Below are 19189 nucleotides of genomic sequence, written 5' to 3' on the forward strand. Positions count from 1 at the left end.
TGTATTGAATACACAGCTGCTGGGAAGGAAAACAAGTCAATAAGTGAGTTAATCATCAAAATCAAATCAACCAAATCTTCCTGCTATTATCATAGAGCTCTGAAAATCTGACTTTACTTTCCACTCAAGCAGCACTAACCATGTCTTCTGATGGCTTGTATGTGTTTCCTTAAGTTATAGATTATGTATTACAGCTTCACATGAATGACAATGAGACAATAAACGTGACAGCTTTAGAAGAGATTTAATAACTCTGTAATTACAGATTAGAAATTCCAGAGTACAATTACATATTTATACAGGTGATAAATCATAAAATGTAAATTTTAAAAAATACAAAAATAAGTCACTGGACACACATACCATACAAAATGTAATAAATAGTGATTAAAAAAAAACAACACAAAAGACATACACATTCTGTTTGAGAGTTAGAAAATGTAACCGTTGTGGGAACTTTCTCCCTTGTGCGTCACATTGCGATGCCTCAGGAAACTGTATGACTCCTCTTCTCTTGTGGTATCATCAGAGGGTTTCTTACCCTCATTGATGCATCATGCTACTAGTACAGGTGATATCTGGTATCTGTTGAGTGTGAACATCTTCAGCTGCAGAGGTTCCATGTCATGTTGTCCGCTGACTGGCCTACAATGTCCATTTCTGCAAGATACCACAATAAAGATGATTGTGCTGCTTGCAGAAGCCATTATAAGTCATTAACCGATACATTGGTAAGAGTTCAGCAAATTATTTTATTTCTAGAAACCACCCAAAAGATAAAAGGATCATGGTTTTGTGTGTTTTATGTCATCTACTGCAAACTGTGTAAGGTGCCCTGTGGAGTTTTCTTGTGAATAAACAAAAGTTATGTTTCCATTCAGTGTTACTCTCCAAAACGTGTATCCTTGGGTCCTAAGAAACGCAGTGAATGCATTTCCTTCCTCATAACACACTTGCAAAGCCGATTTTCTTAAAAAATTGAAAGCTGCATTGTTTACATCCATGTTTACTAGCAAGCAGTCTTCTTCTTTCCTGTCCTTGCCAGCGCATTGCTGCGTATGTTGGCGTGTTACCGCCACCTGGACATCAGTGGAATAATGTGAAAACATTGGCAGGAATATGTACAGCCTTGTGTGTGTGCATGAGACAAACAAAATGGGGACCCGCTCATTAAAATAAATAAATAAATAAAAACTGCTCTATAGCGCTACTAGAAGTAAATAACTCCACAGGCTACCTTCAACATTACTGACAACAACTTTTCACACCATGCCATAATTTTGGGGATTTTTACTTTCAGGATGGTTCAGGTCATTGGTTCACTTTATGTCAGTATTGTATGAAAATCAATAGACTTCTTAATTGCTTTAGATAGGTATCAGTCACAGTGGTTTGGAGGCATTGTTTACAGTTTCATTATTCTGAAACTATTCGAATGTTTTATTTATAAATAAAAAGACTCTATCTAGTTCTACCTAAACCTAATTATAACTACATGGTAACTACACTACCTGTGTGCTACAGCAGACAGGCCTGTTTTTTCACCTCTCCTCGGTCTCTGTTAGTTGCAGGTGTTGCTGCTTTGCCTCGCATCATCATGCAGCCCACTACAGCTTTCATACTCTGGATCCACCTGCTCTTCTTTGATTGCAATCCTCTTGGCATCCTCTGCAGAACAAACACAACATCGAGGAGTTAGATCTTCATCTAAGACATATATGTCTGTAAACATTAATATGTCTGTAAAAAAAGATGTACCTTGCTTATGTTTCAGAAAATCCAAATAAGCAGGTATATCTTTGCATCCAAGCGAGCCACAAAATGAATCGTAATCCAACACCTGATGTTTCCGCTGTACTATATTACTAAAAGGAACTGTACTGTTTACCTTTAGCGAGCTGCAGATCGAACGAGTACTGTGTCTCTTCCACCTCGTGGCTGGGTGCCAGGCCTTTCATCTGGTCTCGCAGTTCCTTCAGCTTGATGTAGAAATGTACCTTATCCTGTGCACGGGGAAACTGGGCGCAGCGGGGGCTTGATGATGGCATCAAGTAGCACACCTAGGTGGAAGGAAATATGCTATGAGGATTGTTGTTTGTATTGTTGAGTGTATTTTAAGAGTAACCCTGGTACTGTTTGAACATACTGTTTCAGTTTCTGGGATTTTGTAGGGCTGTAGTCCAAACTCGAGATTCTTGGCCTTCACACCAAAAGTTTCTTTGCAGAAGATTTCATAAATACCTGACAAAATAAACAAATGTCAGTAAAATGTTAAATTTACCCAACAGCTTTATGAATAAGCCATCTAAACAAAGTAGTTTCAGTGTTTTAACCATTTTACCTTTTCCATTAAAAGCTGCTATTAATGGCTTGTACTTCTGCAGTTTGTCAAGTAACTGTCGACCTCCTTCACGAATCTCCTTACTGGGACAAAGACATAAAACCAGAAAAATATTATCTATGCTTGTTTCAAGAGACACACTGGATTACACACACATTTTTACCCAGAAGTTCCTCACTGTTGGCGATTTTAGAATTCAGTCTTAGTCTACTGTTGTACTAACTCAGAATCATTCTGTATAAAAGCATTTCTATAAACTTAACAGATCTATGTGTCTTTTTTTTATTCACCTGGAGAGGTCCTTGCTGCCAGGTGTGGTCCTCTCTACCATGTTGGTGAAGCCGATGCTATAATTCTCTGGCAGGCTCTGGTCATGCATGTAGGTGAGCTGCTGGTCAGTTAGACCAGAAAGAAACAGACATTTCCCTGGATAGAAAAGAAGAGTTGAAAATGTTTTTAGCCAAGTGGCTATCGAGACACACAAACTAGACCTGGACAAGTTTTTTAATGGCACACACAGCTGGACTATGTGAAGGTTTGTTTTCCAGCATAATTTAGTTTTACAGTTTTGGCCAAGCAGTAAAATATTTTCTTATTGTAAAAAGATGTGCTGTGGTGATACTGGACCTGCTGAGGTTAAGGTAAAATGAATGACAGTACCAGCGTTAAATATGTTTGGCTGCCTTACCAGCATAATGATAAACAGTGCACAAAACATCAAAAATTAAAGACTAATATTATACATGTAGAATATTCTTTAGAGAAAAGAACAATTGTGTGCCTACTATACTTTAGAAACAGTGTGATAAAATAATCTTGAGCAGCTAGATGTAAAAGCTTATGAAATCATTGTGCGCCCTGATTTCAGCAACCTCCCATTTTGAAAACCTGTCTGGCAAAAACCTCCATTGATGATAAATTAGAAAATGGAATTCATAAATTTTCTATTGACCCCTTAAATGTAGGTATTCCCCTTTAAAGACCCCTCAAAAAACTTAGAGGTTATAAAAATATCTATTTTTCAACATGGTACAACAGTGTCATGCATACTGTGCATTTTGTTGTCTGTTGCAGTGAATCACTGAAGATATACATCACTTATATACAGAGTGAAATATTCAAACCCAAGACACCATTTTTATGGCTGCACCAATACATCAAAACAAAAGCTACAAAGTGTATTTGCATCATTTTATAATAGTTCTTTGTAATTTAGCATGATGCGTTTTGGTATCTCTGGAAGCTTTGGGATCTCTACTTGCATTTGAAATTATGAGTTTGAACAAATCTGAGCTGCATAACAAGTGTTCGTAATGATGGACCGGCGGTGGGTCCAACAGGGTGGAAGAAGTTAAAAGTGAAAGCTGGCGTGTATCCCCTGTAGTCAGTAATGGAATTGAATTTCAACATACAGAAATGGTTTCCTGGGTTTGGGTAATGGTGTCCTTTGAAGGCTGACAATAGTCCTGGGTTAATTCCAATCTGAGGAGAAACATGAATGTGTTACCATGGCAACAGACCTAAAAATCACTTTTTTTGCGACTGAAACCTTACAACATAGACGCACCGTGTGTAAATCTTTTTTGTACAATTGGCACAAAAAACACCAATCCACTACTTATTCAAATAAACAAATATACAAATTCTTAATAGGCACCCAGTAAATAACTCACTATCAAAATGTCAAGATTGTAGGTAATAACGTCTGGCAGGGTTTTGGCCATAACCTCAGCCACTGACATGCCGTTGAAGCGGTTGAGAGCCCTCTTGGCTTTTTTGGCGGCCTCAATCTCATCGTCCTCCTCCTGTGTCTTGCCCTCCTCTGCCTGCTGCTTAGGAGGCCGGCCTCTTTTCTTCTTCACTGGTGTCACGACTACGACAGAGGGAAGGAACGTGTTAAGGTATGACAGTGACTGATACAAAGACAAAGGCACCTGTTGGTGAATTTACAAGCAAAGTCGTAGTCATTAGAGAAAATACAGCGGAAATTGACGCCGATAAAGGCCCAGAGGGCAACTCCTTGGCTAAAAAAACAGCACAAGTAATTGAAAGAACTTTGATTTACATTTTATGATGTCTTTTTCTGCTTCTTGGTGGCTTTTTCCTGCAAGATTAAGTCCCCAATTATTCCAGAGAACCACTGACAAACAAGTATTTGGCAAGTCACACCATGCTGCGTGTGCAAAATGTAGTACAGGCTGACAGATGTACTACAACTAAAAGCAGCAGATATATAAATGCAGTAGATATGACTAAAAAAACTGTTTTTTGTGCGGGGGAGAGTTACTTTGATCAATAATCTCTTCGATACCTTGAGGTGGAGCAGCAGGCTGAGGTTGTTGCTGAACACTCGGCTCCTGCTGCTGTATTGTGTGTTGATGCTGAGGGTGGTGCAAGTGTGCAGGATGCTGCTGCTGCTGCTCCCTGGCGTTCTGCTGATAGGTCAGGTCCTGGTAGTGATTTGGGGCCGGGGGGTAGTTCTGATAAAAAGGTTCCTGGTAAAGAGGTGGCTCCCGGTGGACAGAGAGCTCAGCCATGACGAGCTCATCTCTGGGACCTTCTGTGTAATGGCCCATGTTGTGATACGGCATCACATACTGCGCCTCGGGGTGCTGCTGGCTGGACTGGTACCTAGAAAAGAGAGGGAGCATGAGAGAAGAAAAGAGAAGGAGGACGATGAAGGTTAAAGAGAGAAGGAAGAGGAAGGTGAGCAAAAGAAGGAAACGAGACAGGATCCGGAAACAGCAAGAGAAGACAACTTATGTCTGGCGTTTAATGGGGTGCGTGAACAAGTGGGTGAGGCAAGCTTACAAGACACAATACTTACAAACATACATGCTCTGATATACACCTGTTTATATACTCTGCATTTCATTCATTGCACGAGCATGTAAGTCAAGCTATTTTACCTTGCTTTATTGTGGCTATTTGATTAGTTTTGAGCATATAAAACACCTAAAACACTCACTCATTGCACCCACAAATAGGTAGGCCGACTAGAATGGAATGAAGATATACAAACGATTGATAGGACTTGCAAAAACATTGTGACTGTGATTGATATGAAGTCAACTAAAGATCAAACATGCGAAGAGTTTCTTTTCAGGCTGTATCCATTCTACAGTTGGCAAATATGCTGAGTAAGAGCCACTGCAGTTGTATTTATGAAGCCTGTAGCAGGTGATGGTGTAATAACTGCTGGATAATGTAGTAACATGTCAACATTTTAAGAAATATGTTTATCAATGTGTCAAAACAGTTACAGAGTACACATAATGCAATATCATCACATTGTAAATGAACTGGCAATTATTACATTTACTGTTACACATCTGAATTTTAACTGAGCGTTACTTTTCCTGCATTATTTGCCACATTCCCATTTAGAGGAACATTTTGACAGGTTATTATCCTTAATAATTACACTATCACTTGCTACAAGCCTAAATATAAAGTGTATGTATGATGTCGTGTGTCAAATGTCATTTATTTTTCTCCATCTCATGCATGAAAATGAAGACGTCAAGGAGATAACATGAGAAGTTTCCCAGGACCCTGCCACCTCCAACACCAACTCACCACTGCTGAAAATAATCCGTAGGAACCGTCAATGATGTATACTGGTTTTCTTCCATCTTAACTGTTGACTTATTTGAATAAATTAACATTCATTCTGCTGACAAATGCATTAATACACACTGGAGATATGAGCTGTGTGAAGATTATAGCACATACGGTACATTGCTGGCACAAAGAAGACGGACGGACGCTGCTACAGGAAGGTGGAAGCTTTAGCTATCAGTAAGCTAATAACATTACGCAGTCCTACAGCTGTCTTGAAACCGAAAGTGACCTCTAAAATAAAGAAACATAAAGGTATATGAGCAAACTAACATACCTGTCATACATTTTGTTCTTTAGTTTTCAAATAAGGAGACGGGGGGCAGGGAATCCTCACAAAACAAAGACCATTTAAACGCTCAACATTTCGTTTTGCTCGGGTTGAGCGAAGGTCTACCGCCACCTCTTGGTTAGGAGGTGTACTGCATGGGTCAGACTAAAATGAACTAGGATGCATAGTCACAATACACAATTATAATATTACAACCAACGATCGATAATTATTAAGTAAAGCTGTACATGTTATTTATTTATTTAAACATTATAAAACACGGGATTATAGTTGGTACACCGACTGTATGAGTCCGTACCATCTTCGTACAAGCTACCGCTAGGCGGCGACAGATATGAAAACACCTGCACGAATTTATACTGTAGAAGAATGTAACAGCCAAAGATGGTGTGTTTTTGTACGGCGCATCACTCTACAGTAAAACCAGAACCCCTTCAAAATACACACACGGTGAAAAGTCCATATCTGAACCCTCCAGATTATCCAGGTTAGTATTTGCTTTTTTTCCAACTCCCCCGATGTACCTGTTTTAAACTGTTACAACAATGTAAGTTTTAAGACACATTATTACAAGCAGCATGTAGCTAGCGAGTTTAGCTGTTCAACAACAACAACAACAAAAATGCTAACGTTATGTAGCCTACGTCGCCAAGCAGCCTGAAAATAGTGGAATATAAAGCAAGTGTTTTTTTTCATTCAAGCTTAAAAAGATATTACAATCCACCTCAACCAATAAATTCACAAAAGCGGAGCCCACAAATGCAAAAACAGGCGACGGGAAACGGAATCTTAACCTTTGGTGGTATCCGTAAATATAGGCAGAGTGAGAGCTCACTAACCTTTTAAATTATCTCCGTGTTAGCTAAACAGCATGACCTGCTTGTGTGTCCCAATGACAGCCAGTTGGGTTTAAAATGGTGAAAAACAGCTTCACATTGCGGCCATTTATTTAAGAGACAGTGAATTAGACAAGGTAAGGTCTTACTAGCGTCACTTCGTGTTAGTTTACCGGTATGTCTGTTGCTCTGTCACCATTTTCTGTTCTTCAAACTTGTAGCCCTGCTAACGTTAACTGTAACATCAGGGCTAACATACTGTACATTGACAGTAGCCTCCCTATCACTGGATTTACTGTGCAGGTGGTTAGCAATCGTTACAGTACATGTTGATACATGCATATGATATTAAAATAGTGAACCAGCTAGAAAACCCTAATGGTAACTTATACCCATAGTAGCTGTATACCTGTACAGGATCCCAGTATCTGATGTGATTAATCACTCTGTCCAATTATATGATGTATGGCCCTGATTATGGGGCGTTAGTTTACAATTTTAATAAACAATAACACTTTTTATTTAGCAAGAAAAGGATTAGACATCATGTTTGACTTGGCACCAAATTGAAAAGGAGAGCAGACAAAAAGATTAGATGCTTCTTTCTGGCATATAGTTTTGATTTGTTTACTTATCTCTCTCTCTCTAAGTCTGTGAAGATGCCAGCCGGTGTGTCTTGGCCTCGGTACCTGAGGATGTTTGGTGCCAGTATAGTGGCCATGTTCGCAGGGGCACAGGTCGTCCACCAGTACTACCTACCTGATCTGGTGAGGCACAGAATTAACCTTTTTTCACAGTGGCCTGACTGGCCTGTCTGTTTTCTGTAGATACTCTATAGATTAAATCAATAAACAAGTCTGCAGTGTTAAAATTATTATGATGATCATTTTCAGGTTTTTGAAAAGTTTGGAAAATACAAAAAATGTTGCACCAGTGTAAATACATAATTATACACAGTATAATAACAGTGTTGTTATACAGCCGAACAACACATACTATACTATATGTGTTAGCATTTTCCTGCATTTCCCAAAATGCAATTTGACAGCCACCACACTTTTGATGTAAAGGTTGCTTTTACTCAAAGATGGTCATACATACTGTATATAGTGTAGGGATAAACCAGTCAGATTTTTTCAAAAACAACTTGCTTTCATTCATCTATCACTACTGTGTCAGAATCGGCTCCAAAAAACCTCAGGTGACACTAAAGCCAGACTTTTACTGTTGATGTTTCAGATTGCTGAAAGGTTTTTCGTTATCAAATTTCAGTGTAGCTGCTGAAAATATGTTGATGTGACATCATGTTATCAACATTTGACCAATTATGCATGGGAATTGAAAGAAAATACAACATCACCCAACCGAACAGGCCCAATCTTTCAGTATGTTTAACAGTGCCTGCTGTTGTTTGTCTTTCAGAGTATACCAGAGATCCCACCAAAGCCGGGGGAGCTTCAGACAGAACTCCTGGGCTACAAAGCCAGAGAAGAAGCGGTAGCTGCGATGCAGCAGCTTAAAGCAGAACAAAAGGTGGACTGATGGCAGACTAAGTCCAGTTTTTGCCAACATTTAGAGGCAGCCACGTGCCTGGGAGAAAAGTTCTTTCCGGGGTCATCTGCACATGGATATTTTCTGTGTTTGGTGTTTTCCTCTAATGGAACAAACAGGAGTGGAATAAAATGTACACACCCGTCTGGCTGCTCGGGATAAGGATCATATCTGGAACAAGGTCATTTGGTTTATACAACCATTAGTATCCTTGTCTCGTGTTAATATATGTCTTCATCCTTTTTGAACGTGTTTGCATTTTAAGACCGAGGGATGGAATATGTAAGAGAGTACGCATGAACACACACTGAAGTCATGAAGTAATTCTATACTATTCAAAAGTACATCTTTTGATTGTTTTTATCTTAGCAGAGAAAATGTATTTGAAATAAAAATATCAAACTAAACCTTTGTCATTACTTTGTGGTAAATGTTCTATATGGAAATACTTATAGGTTTGCAAAATGAATTGTCAACAATAATTGATTAATTGTTTAAAGTCATTTATCAAGCTAGAAGAAGATTTTAACGCTTTTCTCTGTATTGTATCATTTTAAATTAAGAAGTTTTGTTGTTTTGGACTGTTGGTCAGACAAAATAAACAACGCCAAGACATCACCTTTGACTAACTTGTGATGGACATTTTTCAGTGTTCTTTGACATTTTATAGTAGAAACGACCTACTGTAACTTTGACTGTGTGTGTGACTTTAGTTTTAAGTTAACGTTAGGATGAGGGTTAGGCTTGTAATTGTAAACTATTATAAACAAGTGCAAACGTCTGTGTGTGTGTGCGCGCGCGCGCGCCTCAACCGTTAGATGTTGGCGTATCATAGCAACAAGCTCAAACAAAAGTGAAGTGGGAAAGATGGCGTCGCAGAGAGAAAAAGACGCCGCTGATTATCTCAAGAAACACAAAATTATCGCGCTCATGGACAACCTGACCAGCATGCTCTTCTTTTACAGACCGGGTTAGTGCTTATTTCGTCTCTGTTATACACACAACAACCTAGCATCCTGTGCTGACGCTAGGTTTTTACAATAGCTGAGTTAGTAAGCTAGCTCAAACACACATGCTACAGGTAGTGAAAAGACCATAACAAGTTCAGCGGTTAGCTTTTCAGCCACAAATTATACTTTATTTAACTGTGTCTGTGCTGGATTAGGATTGAATCCTTCTGACTGTCCTGATGCTAGATAGAAACAGGGTTAATACACTGTAATAAACATGCATAACCTAACGTTACAGTTCTAACTAGCTGTATAACCCAAAATGAAATTTGAAAAAGGACACAATTAAATGTGTCTCACAGTTTGAGGTTATTACTTACACCTACAGTATTAACACAGCACAAATGTTGGCTGCACTGTTCCTCCCCTGGACATACCGAAGTGTTGATATTGTGTACTAAGTGATACAATAGAATATCATTGCATTGCTATAGTTCTATTAGTGATTGTTCATATTAGGTTTTATTCTGTTGATATTGTTTTTCTGAATCCTAATATTTTGGTTGTTGCAAACTTTCCCTAGTGTCAAAAGTGTTGAATAATTTAATCTTTATTACCAGAAACACAATATGTGCACCTTAATAGCAGTTATTTATCGTGATTGATTCAAACTTTCAGGGAATCCCAGAGAGTTTCTTATTGAGCAGCTGGAACAGCTGAAGATTTCTCAGCAGAGTGGTATGGGAGGGCCGAATCTGTTCAACAACGCCAACCTGAATGCAGTGTTCGGGATACTGGACCCCACTAATCAAAAATACATCACTTTTGCCCAATACAAGCAGGGTGAGCACAGGACGTGGACACTTTAGGCTTTCTTGGGCAGAGAGACTGACACTGCACACAATCTCAATATAATTTAATGCATAATTGTTATTTATATTAGCAACATAATTCTAAGGTCACCCGCCAAAAGAATAAACTATTTTTTCATGCATTTACTTGTCAGGTATTTATTCAGTCTTTCTGTATTAGAAGCAATAATTATACTTTTAATATTTCATATATAGTGGCCTATTCATTCGTTACCTATTTGTACTTTTAATTCACCCAATTATTACTTCATACAGCAAAATGTAATATCGCAGGAATGGTTTTTTTGTCAGAATAATGACACTGTGGACTAAAACAAATACTCACAGAGCCTTTTACCCCACAGCTCTGACCACACTGGGCATTAAAGACATTAACGAGTGTCCTGAAGGTGTAAATGAAGACAGAATATCCCATGAGACCTTCAAAACAGAAGCGTAAGAGCATCTTGTAAAATCTAAACAGCATGACAAAGACAATATTCACCAGTATTTTAAAATTCACCATACTATGAAGGTAATTTTTGTTTTGTTTCATTGTTACAGGATACAAGGCCTGCAGAGATGCTCAGCAACATATCAGCTCACCTGATATTATTTATTCCATGATATAATGTTTGGATGTCATCATTTGGACTGAGCTTTATGTGGAGCTGTGTTTTGTAAAATGAGCACATTTTATATCATTATTGTTATTAAACTGCTAATGTTAATATGTATTCTGATTCAGGCAGTTTCATTTCCATGCAGGTGATGTTTTTCAGTTCTTTTGTTTAACATCAGAAAGACAATTTAGTTAAATTAACTTTGGTGTAAATACAAAGTGTTAACAACTTTCCTGGCAGTGTCTTGTAGCCAACCATCCTCCTGGCAACCTGAGCTGCTGCATCACACCAGCCTAAGTAGATGGGGCTGGATAATCGGACTGTGCCATTCGACCACAGCCTGAGGGGTGTTATCAGGAGCCACTCCATCTACGCCACCCCTTAAAAATGTCTCCCCTGCAATTAACTATGGACTGGCCAGCATAGACTATATATAATCCTGCAGTAGGTGAGCAATACAGTGTCTCTTGGTCAGAGGAGCACTACTATGTTTTAACTGTATTCTGTTTGGTTTAGTTGAGCTATGTTTAGACTCTAGAGCAGTTCTGTTAAGTTTATGTACAGCTATGTTTTTTTGTATGACTTTGGCTTGGTTTTGTTAACCATCCTAGATTTTTGTAAATGCTTTGGGTGAATAAAACCCCTATTTTTCCACCTTGACCTGCTCTCCCAGTTCTTATGCGTACCCTGATCCTTCACAATGACCTTGGCCTAAAACATAAACATGATTATGAACAGAGTGTATAATACTCTTATAAAACTAACATTTTGTCCTACAATATACTGTATGTAGAAGAAACCCATCTTGCCATCCAACCTGCATAGATATCATCAGAAAGTTTGAGTGGTTTGTGTCTGTATATTCCATTACATGAAAACCAGACAAAATTATTATTATTTTTTTGCTTTTGTTTAAAATGAATAGTGACTATTACAAAAACAGCTTTTATTATGAATTATTCAATTCTTATTAATTCATCAAGGCATTTTAAAATATGACATGATCTCTGGCAATCATGATCTCTATCTAAATACAAAATGAAGAAGCTCTTAATTTTATTGAATTAAATGTTTTTTTATCAAGAAACATATTATTATTATTATTATTATTATTAGTGTTTATTAATAATACATTTAATAATAATACGACATAATATAGTAGAATTTAATATAACATAATAACAGAATAGTATTAGTAGTAGTATACATTTATTTGTACATAATTTTAAAAATAACTTTTTCTCATTTTGCAGCGTTGATGTGTTGAATGCGCATCAGCAGAGGGCGTGGCCAGGAAGTGTCATGGCCGACGCCTCCCTATACAGAGCTTCTTCGCCTTTCTCCGGTTATTTGTAAGGTTAAATTAGTTAGTCTTTTTCTACACAAGTTTCCCCACATTTACCGGGACCGCGCCCTGCGGAGTTCAGCATGGGCACCGTCCATGCCAGGGTAAGTCCGGTAAACGTCTTAGCTAGGACTTTGACCTCTCTGTGTGTTCAATGCGGCTACTGTGCTGAAAGAAAAGGCCCACAGTGTACTTTCAGCAAGGTTCAAAAAGGCTCAGGCATTCAGCTCTGTGACAAGACACTGCATAACCTCCCTGCTAAAGAAGGCAATTAGTTTTTAACTTCACAATTAAACGTAAAGACTCTGTGTCGGCTGTGTATTTTAGACAAATTGACAGTAGTGAAACAGATGCTAGCTGTTCCTCCAATGACTGTCTTGCTATATGGAGCCCTGAAACTGACAAAATGTAGTTTGCTAGGCTATCAGACAAGTCAAAAATGTTATTTTTCAATTCCTTCATTTTCCTGTTTTTTTGTTTGTTTGTTTTTTGTCTTGGCATACATTTAATCATTCATCTAGCTTTTTTCCCCATGCAACATTTTCCTCACTACAATTCCCATTTTGCACCAATGCATATATGAAATGAGTGTGTCACCAGCCAGACTCCAAAAAATTAAAATGTAAATTATGTCTCCCAGCGGTATCTACAGCCCTGATCTTGTAGTCGCTTATTTAACATATTTGAATTCATTCAACGTGTTTTTTTATTTAATTGGGAAAACACAGTATGTTTGGATTATAATTAGTTTTTTTTCTCATATTTTGCTTTGCAGAGCCTGGACCCTTTGCCCATGCGAGGGCCAGAGCTAGGAGTTCAAGCTGACGACATTGAAGCTCTAGAGACTGAGCTGGAGCCAAAACATGAAGTTCTTGAAAACAAGGATGTAAGATTTGTTTTGTTCCAGACAGTAATTACGCCAGACTTTCTCACTAGGACTCTCACATTGCCAGACCTGCCTCCACACTATGTTTGTGCGTTGCCAGCGTAGTAGTAAGGGATTCCTTGCCTCATATCCATGCCAGAATTTAATATGTAATAGCCACTTCTGAAAAAATTATAATGGTTCTAATTGAAATTATTGAAACAATAACCTCTAAAACACAACCTGAAGGGGACTTAAAATCATTTTATAGATTTATTTGTAAAATGAATATACTGTATTTTGTTTAGGATGTTCTTAATGTTTCTAATTTTCAGGTTGTGGTTCAAAGAGTGCACATAGATGGGCTCGGAAGAACCAAGGAGGACCTGTTGACTTATGAAATCGCAGGAGTTTTTCGGGCAAAGAACTTGATTGATGTAGGTGCATGTTAATACAGCTGCACTAATTAATGCTTGTTCAATTTATGTTTGTGAGTAGCCATTACTGGCATCAACACGTGGTTCCATTTGTTGTGCAGGTGATGCAAAAGTCCCATGAAGCCCGACAGAAGCTGCTGCGTCTCGGTATCTTCAGAAAAGTTGAAGTTGTTATTGACACCTCACGAGGTACTGTCAATCACTTATGATTACAAATAACTTTCCAAGTAAATGTACAAATTATAATGATTAATTTTCTGTGTTGAACTATGAAATTAGGTTAGTAATAATTGTCTGTTACATACATCATCACATGAGATGTCCGTCTCGTTGTTTTAAACTAAACACAAGATAATTTTGATGTTCTGTTTTTTTCTCTCCTCTTTAGGTGAGGATGCTCTTCCTAACGGCCTCGACGTGACGTTTGAAGTCACTGAGCTGAGACGGATGACGGGCAGCTACAACACCATGGTTGGAAACAATGAAGGAAGCATGGTGAGCACCGTGATGGCTTATGTCAACATCTATTTTCTGAAAGGCCACATACTGTTTTGGATCCAATCATAGTGTCATACTACGCTGGCCTCAATACACTGATTTACCAATTTCAGTTATTAGTTTGGTTGCATCAAAATAGGAAACCCTAATCACCTCAACCGTTTTAATTTCAGGTACTGGGCCTGAAGTTACCCAATGTATTGGGTCGGGCAGAGAAAATGACCTTCCAGTTCTCCTACGGCACCAAAGAGACATCTTATGGCCTGTCCTTCTTCAAACCCCAACCAGGACACTTTGAACGCAAGTAAGATATGGACAAATTCATAAAATAAATTTGTTTTTAGGTCTTATCACCTTGATACATGGTATGCATGTGTGTCTACCATATCTGCAGGAAGGCTTATTCTTTTGCTATAAGTTATGCAGTTCATATTATGATTTGGCACTATATAAATAAAATTTAATTTAATTGAATTAGCATGGTGGTTGAGGTTGGACATTAGGCAGATAAGTTGACTTTCCTGGTACTTGAGCTATAGATGTGGGTATATCATTGAGGAGGTAAATACCTGAGCAATCTATGCAGTAACTATAGATGGATATATTTTGTAATCACAAGGAATCCTAGCAGGGTATTGACATTCTTCTTTTCCTTTTTCACTTTCAGTATCTCACTCAACGTCTACAAAGTCACAGGTCAGTTTCCATGGAGTTCACTGAGGGAGACGGATCGAGGCATCTCTGCAGAAATAAGCGTAAATACTTGTTTCTATTTTTGTACAATTAAAAATGTTGGTCTATTTCTCTTGCCTCCTTGCACATAGATGAAGTGAATTTACACATTTAGGTTGTATTTTAACATGAATGGCCTGAATGAGCTGAAAATAATCATAACGGAAGGCATCAAAATGTTCTGTTAGGGACCATAAAGTCCAGTTCTGTGCTAGTGTTTTGTTCCTTAGAAACAAAGAGTTTGGGCTTCTTTTTAGACCGATTATCTTGCACTAACATTTACTTATCATTTATGGATGGATAATGAAAGAGGCCTACCACTAAAAGCCTTTCACAGACTTTCACAGAGCCATTATTTTTCCTATGTTGTAAGGAGACAACAGTTGCTATGTTACAAACAGTGTATGCTGTATACTCATTTATTGGATGAGATCTGTACAAACACAAGAAATAAACTTGTGTCTTACTATCAATTTACCACCCGCAGTTCCCTGTGTGGAAGACCAGCCAAACCCTGAAGTGGGAGGGAGTGTGGAGAGAGCTGGGCTGTCTGGCTCGCACTGCCTCGTTTGCCGTGCGGGAGGAGAGTGGCCATTCCCTCAAGTCCTCTCTTTCGGTATTTGTCTTCTGTTTTACATTAAAGATTTCACCATAAGCTTTGAAATACAGTCACATAATTCATGGCAAAGCTGTTATTCAGTGCTTAAGTCAGGGTTTCAGCACTTTTTTGCACAACAAATTCCAATAACATTGCGTGGGGGATAGCGAATAGTGGATCTGAATTGTATTGAATAGTGGAAAAAGGACTGAATATCCAGTAAGACACTGGAGTAATAAACCAGTATTTAGCAGTAGTTTTGTGAACAGTGCCATTTTGTTTTTTAGCATGCTATGGTCATCGACACCAGAAACTCCTCCATCCTTCCCAGGAAAGGTGGCCTTTTGAAGATCCATCAGGTTTGTTTAACACTAAGTCAGAGCTTTTTTCAAATGCTATATGAAAACCGTTCGACTGATCTTGTACACCAGGTTGACGTTTTGTGTTGTGGTTGTTTAGGAACTTGCTGGTTACACTGGGGGTGACGCCAGTTTCCTGAAAGAGGACTTTGAGATTCAGCTCAACAAAACACTCTTCTGGGACTCAGTGAGATTCTACATTTTACATTTCAGCCATTTGGCAAATTATCTCATCTAAAGGAACTTAACGCAGTTTAACTTGAAGTTGTTTTACTGGGCCAAAGTACAAGTGTAAATTAGAGGATATAGAAGTATCAGATTTATTAGATTAGATTTATGGTTTTAGATTATTTATGTACAATAATTAAGTGCTAGATAAAGAATTCAAGTAATATACCCAGGCTTTTGAGAGAATGGTCTGTTAGCAAAAAAATGAACCAAATGACCAACAGACTCATTTCCAAAAACCTTGATGTAGTCCTTCTTTAGCCAGGCATACATTTTATTTTTTATGTAAAAAAACCAAAACAACTTTACGTACTTCTTTAGTTAGTTTGTTATTTCTGTCAATCTGTGCACAAGTCAACTTTACTAAAACCTTTAACTTTCTCCTGCAGGTCCTTTCTGCCTCATTGTGGGGCGGTTTGCTCCTACCCATCGGCGACAAGCCAACAAGCATAGCAGACAGGTACAGAAATACAACACCAACCCATTACCACCCTATTACCATTATCCACAAGACCAGGGGTTTTCAAAGTCTGACACTGTACCCCCCGCCATCCCCTACAAATATGTGTGTCATGTCTATGTGTTCAGATTTGAGTTCACTTTATACTTACCATACTACCAAAGCAACTAACTTCCAGTTGTTTTCAGAACACCGGCATGCACCTTTCCGTTTCACCTCACACAGTTTGAAAACCTCTGAACTGTAGCCATGATGAAACTAAGTTAAATAAAAAAAAACTGAATTAACTGTAGGGTTTTGTATTCACAGAAAGCTCATAACTGTATTATGTATTATGTTTTGTGTGTCTTTGTCGACATCCTAGGTTCTATCTAGGTGGCCCCACAAGTATCAGGGGATTCAGTATGTACAGTATGGGCCCACAGAGCGAAGGTGAGACATTACCTTGGCTGAGGTGTTTGGTAACCACACTAAAGTTTGATGGTTAAGTGAAAGGTTGTGTGCTGGTATTACTGGTATGGCAGGCGACTACCTGGGAGGAGAGGGCTACTGGGCTGGTGGCCTCCACCTCTACACCCCTCTACCCTTCAGACCAGGCAAGGGGGGCTTTGGTGACCTCTTCAGAACACACTTCTTCCTTAATGCCGGAAACCTTTGTAATCTCAACTACGGTGAGTAGTTGGAAACAGAACGATCACCAATATTTTATGGACCAGATCTTGACATTTATGACTGAATTCTATTAATTAGGATTGGGTCAATTTGAATTTTTATCTTACTCTCATCTAGTCCAGGTTTGGCAAGAGGTGTGCCTTGATACATGTTTGTTTATACTCAGGCGAGGGGCCACAAGCACATTTGAAGAAACTGGCAGAATGCATCCGTTGGTCATATGGACTGGGCATTGTGCTGCGTTTGGGGAACATTGCCAGGCTGGAGCTGAATTACTGCATTCCCATGGGAGTCCAAAGTGGAGACAGGTAGGGCTGGTTAGGTTAGATAGTTTTAGGTATGATGATTTTGAATGTCGCCTGTTAGATTTACTTTAAAGACATTTAAAGGGATTTCTCGAGGAATCCAATACTATGACAAATACCATGATATAGAGCGAACAACGACACAGCAAGTAATATAACTAATGTTAGCTAGGTTGTGGGTTAGCAAACTGTCCCTACAGTTGCTGCTGCGAAGCTAACATGCAGAGAGGACGAGACTGATTCCCAGAGCCAGCACACCAGCTCCCAACTCTCCTGCTACTATAGCTAACATCACAACAACAGCATATCTTGGCAGACTAGAAAGTAAGATGAATGTCCGTGGTGAAGTCATTTAACATTAACTGACACACAAATCATGGCTGCTGCTGGAATAGTGTTGTGTGGCTCTGTCTGAGACACTTTGTTTCCCATTTACAGAGCCAGGGCTGTGTACAAACACTGGATTTTTTTTCAGCGCTCAGACAGAACGGACAGCTAGCAGACCGTGAGGAGATATTCGCTGAATTTGAGAAAAAGACGTGTATTGGAATAGAATTGCATACCCTACCTTTTAAGGCACACTATGTAAAGATGATGTCCAGTAGCCCCCCTGCAAACAGATGATGAATTTTAGTTAGAAAAGACTAACATAGACCAAACAATCACAATGAAACTGCCTGTCCAGGTGGGTCTCTTTAACTCATGCAATGTAAGTCACACATCTGTTTAGATCTAGATTCATCTTTATTGACATTACACATGTACAAGGCAACAAAATGCAGTTTAGGTCTAACCAGAAGTGCAATAAGCAGGTGCAGGATATACAGTGTGCATAAATGCAGGATAGAGCAGTATTATGAAAATATTTTACAAGTGGTGGTATACTTAAGGGCTTATCAAACCAAATACAGTAAATATTAAGCAATGTCAAAACCTTGCTCTGTCAAAGTTGGGAAGCACATCCTTTCACAATAAATAAAAGCTTTTCTGTACAGTCATGTAAATACACATGATAACAGTACATACACATGATAAGAGCACTCTTTGAGGAGACATATGTCCCATGTCTAGTGTCTTTTAACATGCACCAGAAATAATCTTAATCTTAGTTTGTTTTGATGTTGATTTCCACTGATTTTCTGTGGTCCTTGCAGGATATGTGATGGGGTCCAGTTTGGAGCAGGAATAAGATTCCTGTGAAACTACATTTTATGGATCTGGAGCTTCCTTGTGTTTTAATATTTTATGCCAGAAACATTTTATTGGAAGGGGAAATTGCTTGTACAGAATTGTTGTTGTGACTAATTAGTTCAATAAAAGTGTTTGCACTGACTTTCTGTTTTGATGTATCTTTTCTTGCTGTCACAGGTCAAATATAGTACAGGTCACATTACTGTGTATAACAAACATGTCAGGTGAAGGTCAAGAAATTGGTAAACAGGCTGTCTCCCATGAACCTGAGTCTGCAATAAGATGGACTTATAGTTATCAATGTTATACATTCAAAAACATCAGTGTACACTTTATTAGCAAAGCTCTGAATTTATAGAATGGTCTCACTGATGTTTTGAGACATCAGCATTGTTGGTGAAAGCTGTTGCAGTTTTCCACAACCACATTTCAAA

At 38.6% G+C, this 19189-nt stretch overlaps 4 protein-coding genes across 13 annotated transcripts; 3 read left to right on the plus strand and 1 right to left on the minus strand.

The window, feature by feature from the left end:
* Positions 1 to 225: 225 nt before the first annotated feature.
* Positions 226 to 7055, minus strand: LOC122874602 (G/T mismatch-specific thymine DNA glycosylase-like). Of its 8 annotated transcripts, none has more exons than XM_044192678.1 (12): positions 6979 to 7055; positions 5921 to 5922; positions 4653 to 4972; positions 4407 to 4445; positions 4015 to 4214; positions 3754 to 3823; positions 2632 to 2767; positions 2342 to 2424; positions 2147 to 2241; positions 1889 to 2060; positions 1512 to 1668; positions 226 to 660 (listed from the first exon to the last, which is right to left on the minus strand). In XM_044192678.1, the coding sequence occupies exons 3-11, from the start codon at positions 4930 to 4932 to the stop codon at positions 1562 to 1564; spliced, it is 1182 nt and encodes a 393-aa protein (XP_044048613.1). In that variant the 5' UTR covers positions 4933 to 4972; positions 5921 to 5922; positions 6979 to 7055; the 3' UTR covers positions 226 to 660; positions 1512 to 1561. The 8 variants fall into 8 exon arrangements, with proteins under 8 accessions (XP_044048613.1, XP_044048609.1, XP_044048608.1 ...); XM_044192674.1 differs by lacking the exon at positions 6979 to 7055 and adding an exon at positions 6240 to 6334 and having other exon boundaries at positions 5921 to 5988; XM_044192673.1 differs by lacking the exon at positions 6979 to 7055 and adding an exon at positions 6240 to 6315 and having other exon boundaries at positions 5921 to 5981.
* Positions 6589 to 9266, plus strand: lg4h12orf73 (linkage group 4 C12orf73 homolog). Of its 2 annotated transcripts, none has more exons than XM_044192690.1 (3): positions 6589 to 6741; positions 7741 to 7857; positions 8513 to 9266. In XM_044192690.1, the coding sequence occupies exons 2-3, from the start codon at positions 7750 to 7752 to the stop codon at positions 8630 to 8632; spliced, it is 228 nt and encodes a 75-aa protein (XP_044048625.1). In that variant the 5' UTR covers positions 6589 to 6741; positions 7741 to 7749; the 3' UTR covers positions 8633 to 9266. The 2 variants fall into 2 exon arrangements, with proteins under 2 accessions (XP_044048625.1, XP_044048624.1); XM_044192689.1 differs by lacking the exon at positions 6589 to 6741 and adding an exon at positions 7070 to 7227.
* A 188-nt stretch (positions 9267 to 9454) lies between these two features.
* si:dkey-42p14.3 (EF-hand calcium-binding domain-containing protein 10) lies at positions 9455 to 11725 on the plus strand. The gene is made up of 4 exons (XM_044192686.1): positions 9455 to 9611; positions 10270 to 10434; positions 10808 to 10898; positions 11007 to 11725. Exons 1-4 carry the CDS (start codon positions 9509 to 9511, stop codon positions 11050 to 11052), a joined length of 405 nt encoding a protein of 134 aa, XP_044048621.1. The 5' UTR covers positions 9455 to 9508; the 3' UTR covers positions 11053 to 11725.
* On the plus strand, positions 11375 to 18897 carry samm50 (SAMM50 sorting and assembly machinery component). 2 transcript variants are annotated; one of them, XM_044192667.1, is made up of 16 exons: positions 11375 to 11513; positions 12319 to 12514; positions 13186 to 13296; positions 13611 to 13712; positions 13814 to 13901; positions 14101 to 14207; positions 14384 to 14514; positions 14878 to 14965; positions 15430 to 15558; positions 15828 to 15899; positions 16000 to 16086; positions 16517 to 16587; positions 16952 to 17019; positions 17103 to 17258; positions 17426 to 17567; positions 18719 to 18897. In XM_044192667.1, exons 2-16 carry the CDS (start codon positions 12494 to 12496, stop codon positions 18762 to 18764), a joined length of 1419 nt encoding a protein of 472 aa, XP_044048602.1. In that variant the 5' UTR covers positions 11375 to 11513; positions 12319 to 12493; the 3' UTR covers positions 18765 to 18897. The 2 variants fall into 2 exon arrangements, with proteins under 2 accessions (XP_044048602.1, XP_044048603.1); XM_044192668.1 differs by having other exon boundaries at positions 17112 to 17258.
* Positions 18898 to 19189: the final 292 nt, after the last annotated feature.

This window comes from Siniperca chuatsi, linkage group LG4 (genome assembly GCF_020085105.1).
Source record: "Siniperca chuatsi isolate FFG_IHB_CAS linkage group LG4, ASM2008510v1, whole genome shotgun sequence".
Classification (NCBI taxonomy): Eukaryota; Metazoa; Chordata; class Actinopteri; order Centrarchiformes; family Sinipercidae; genus Siniperca; species Siniperca chuatsi.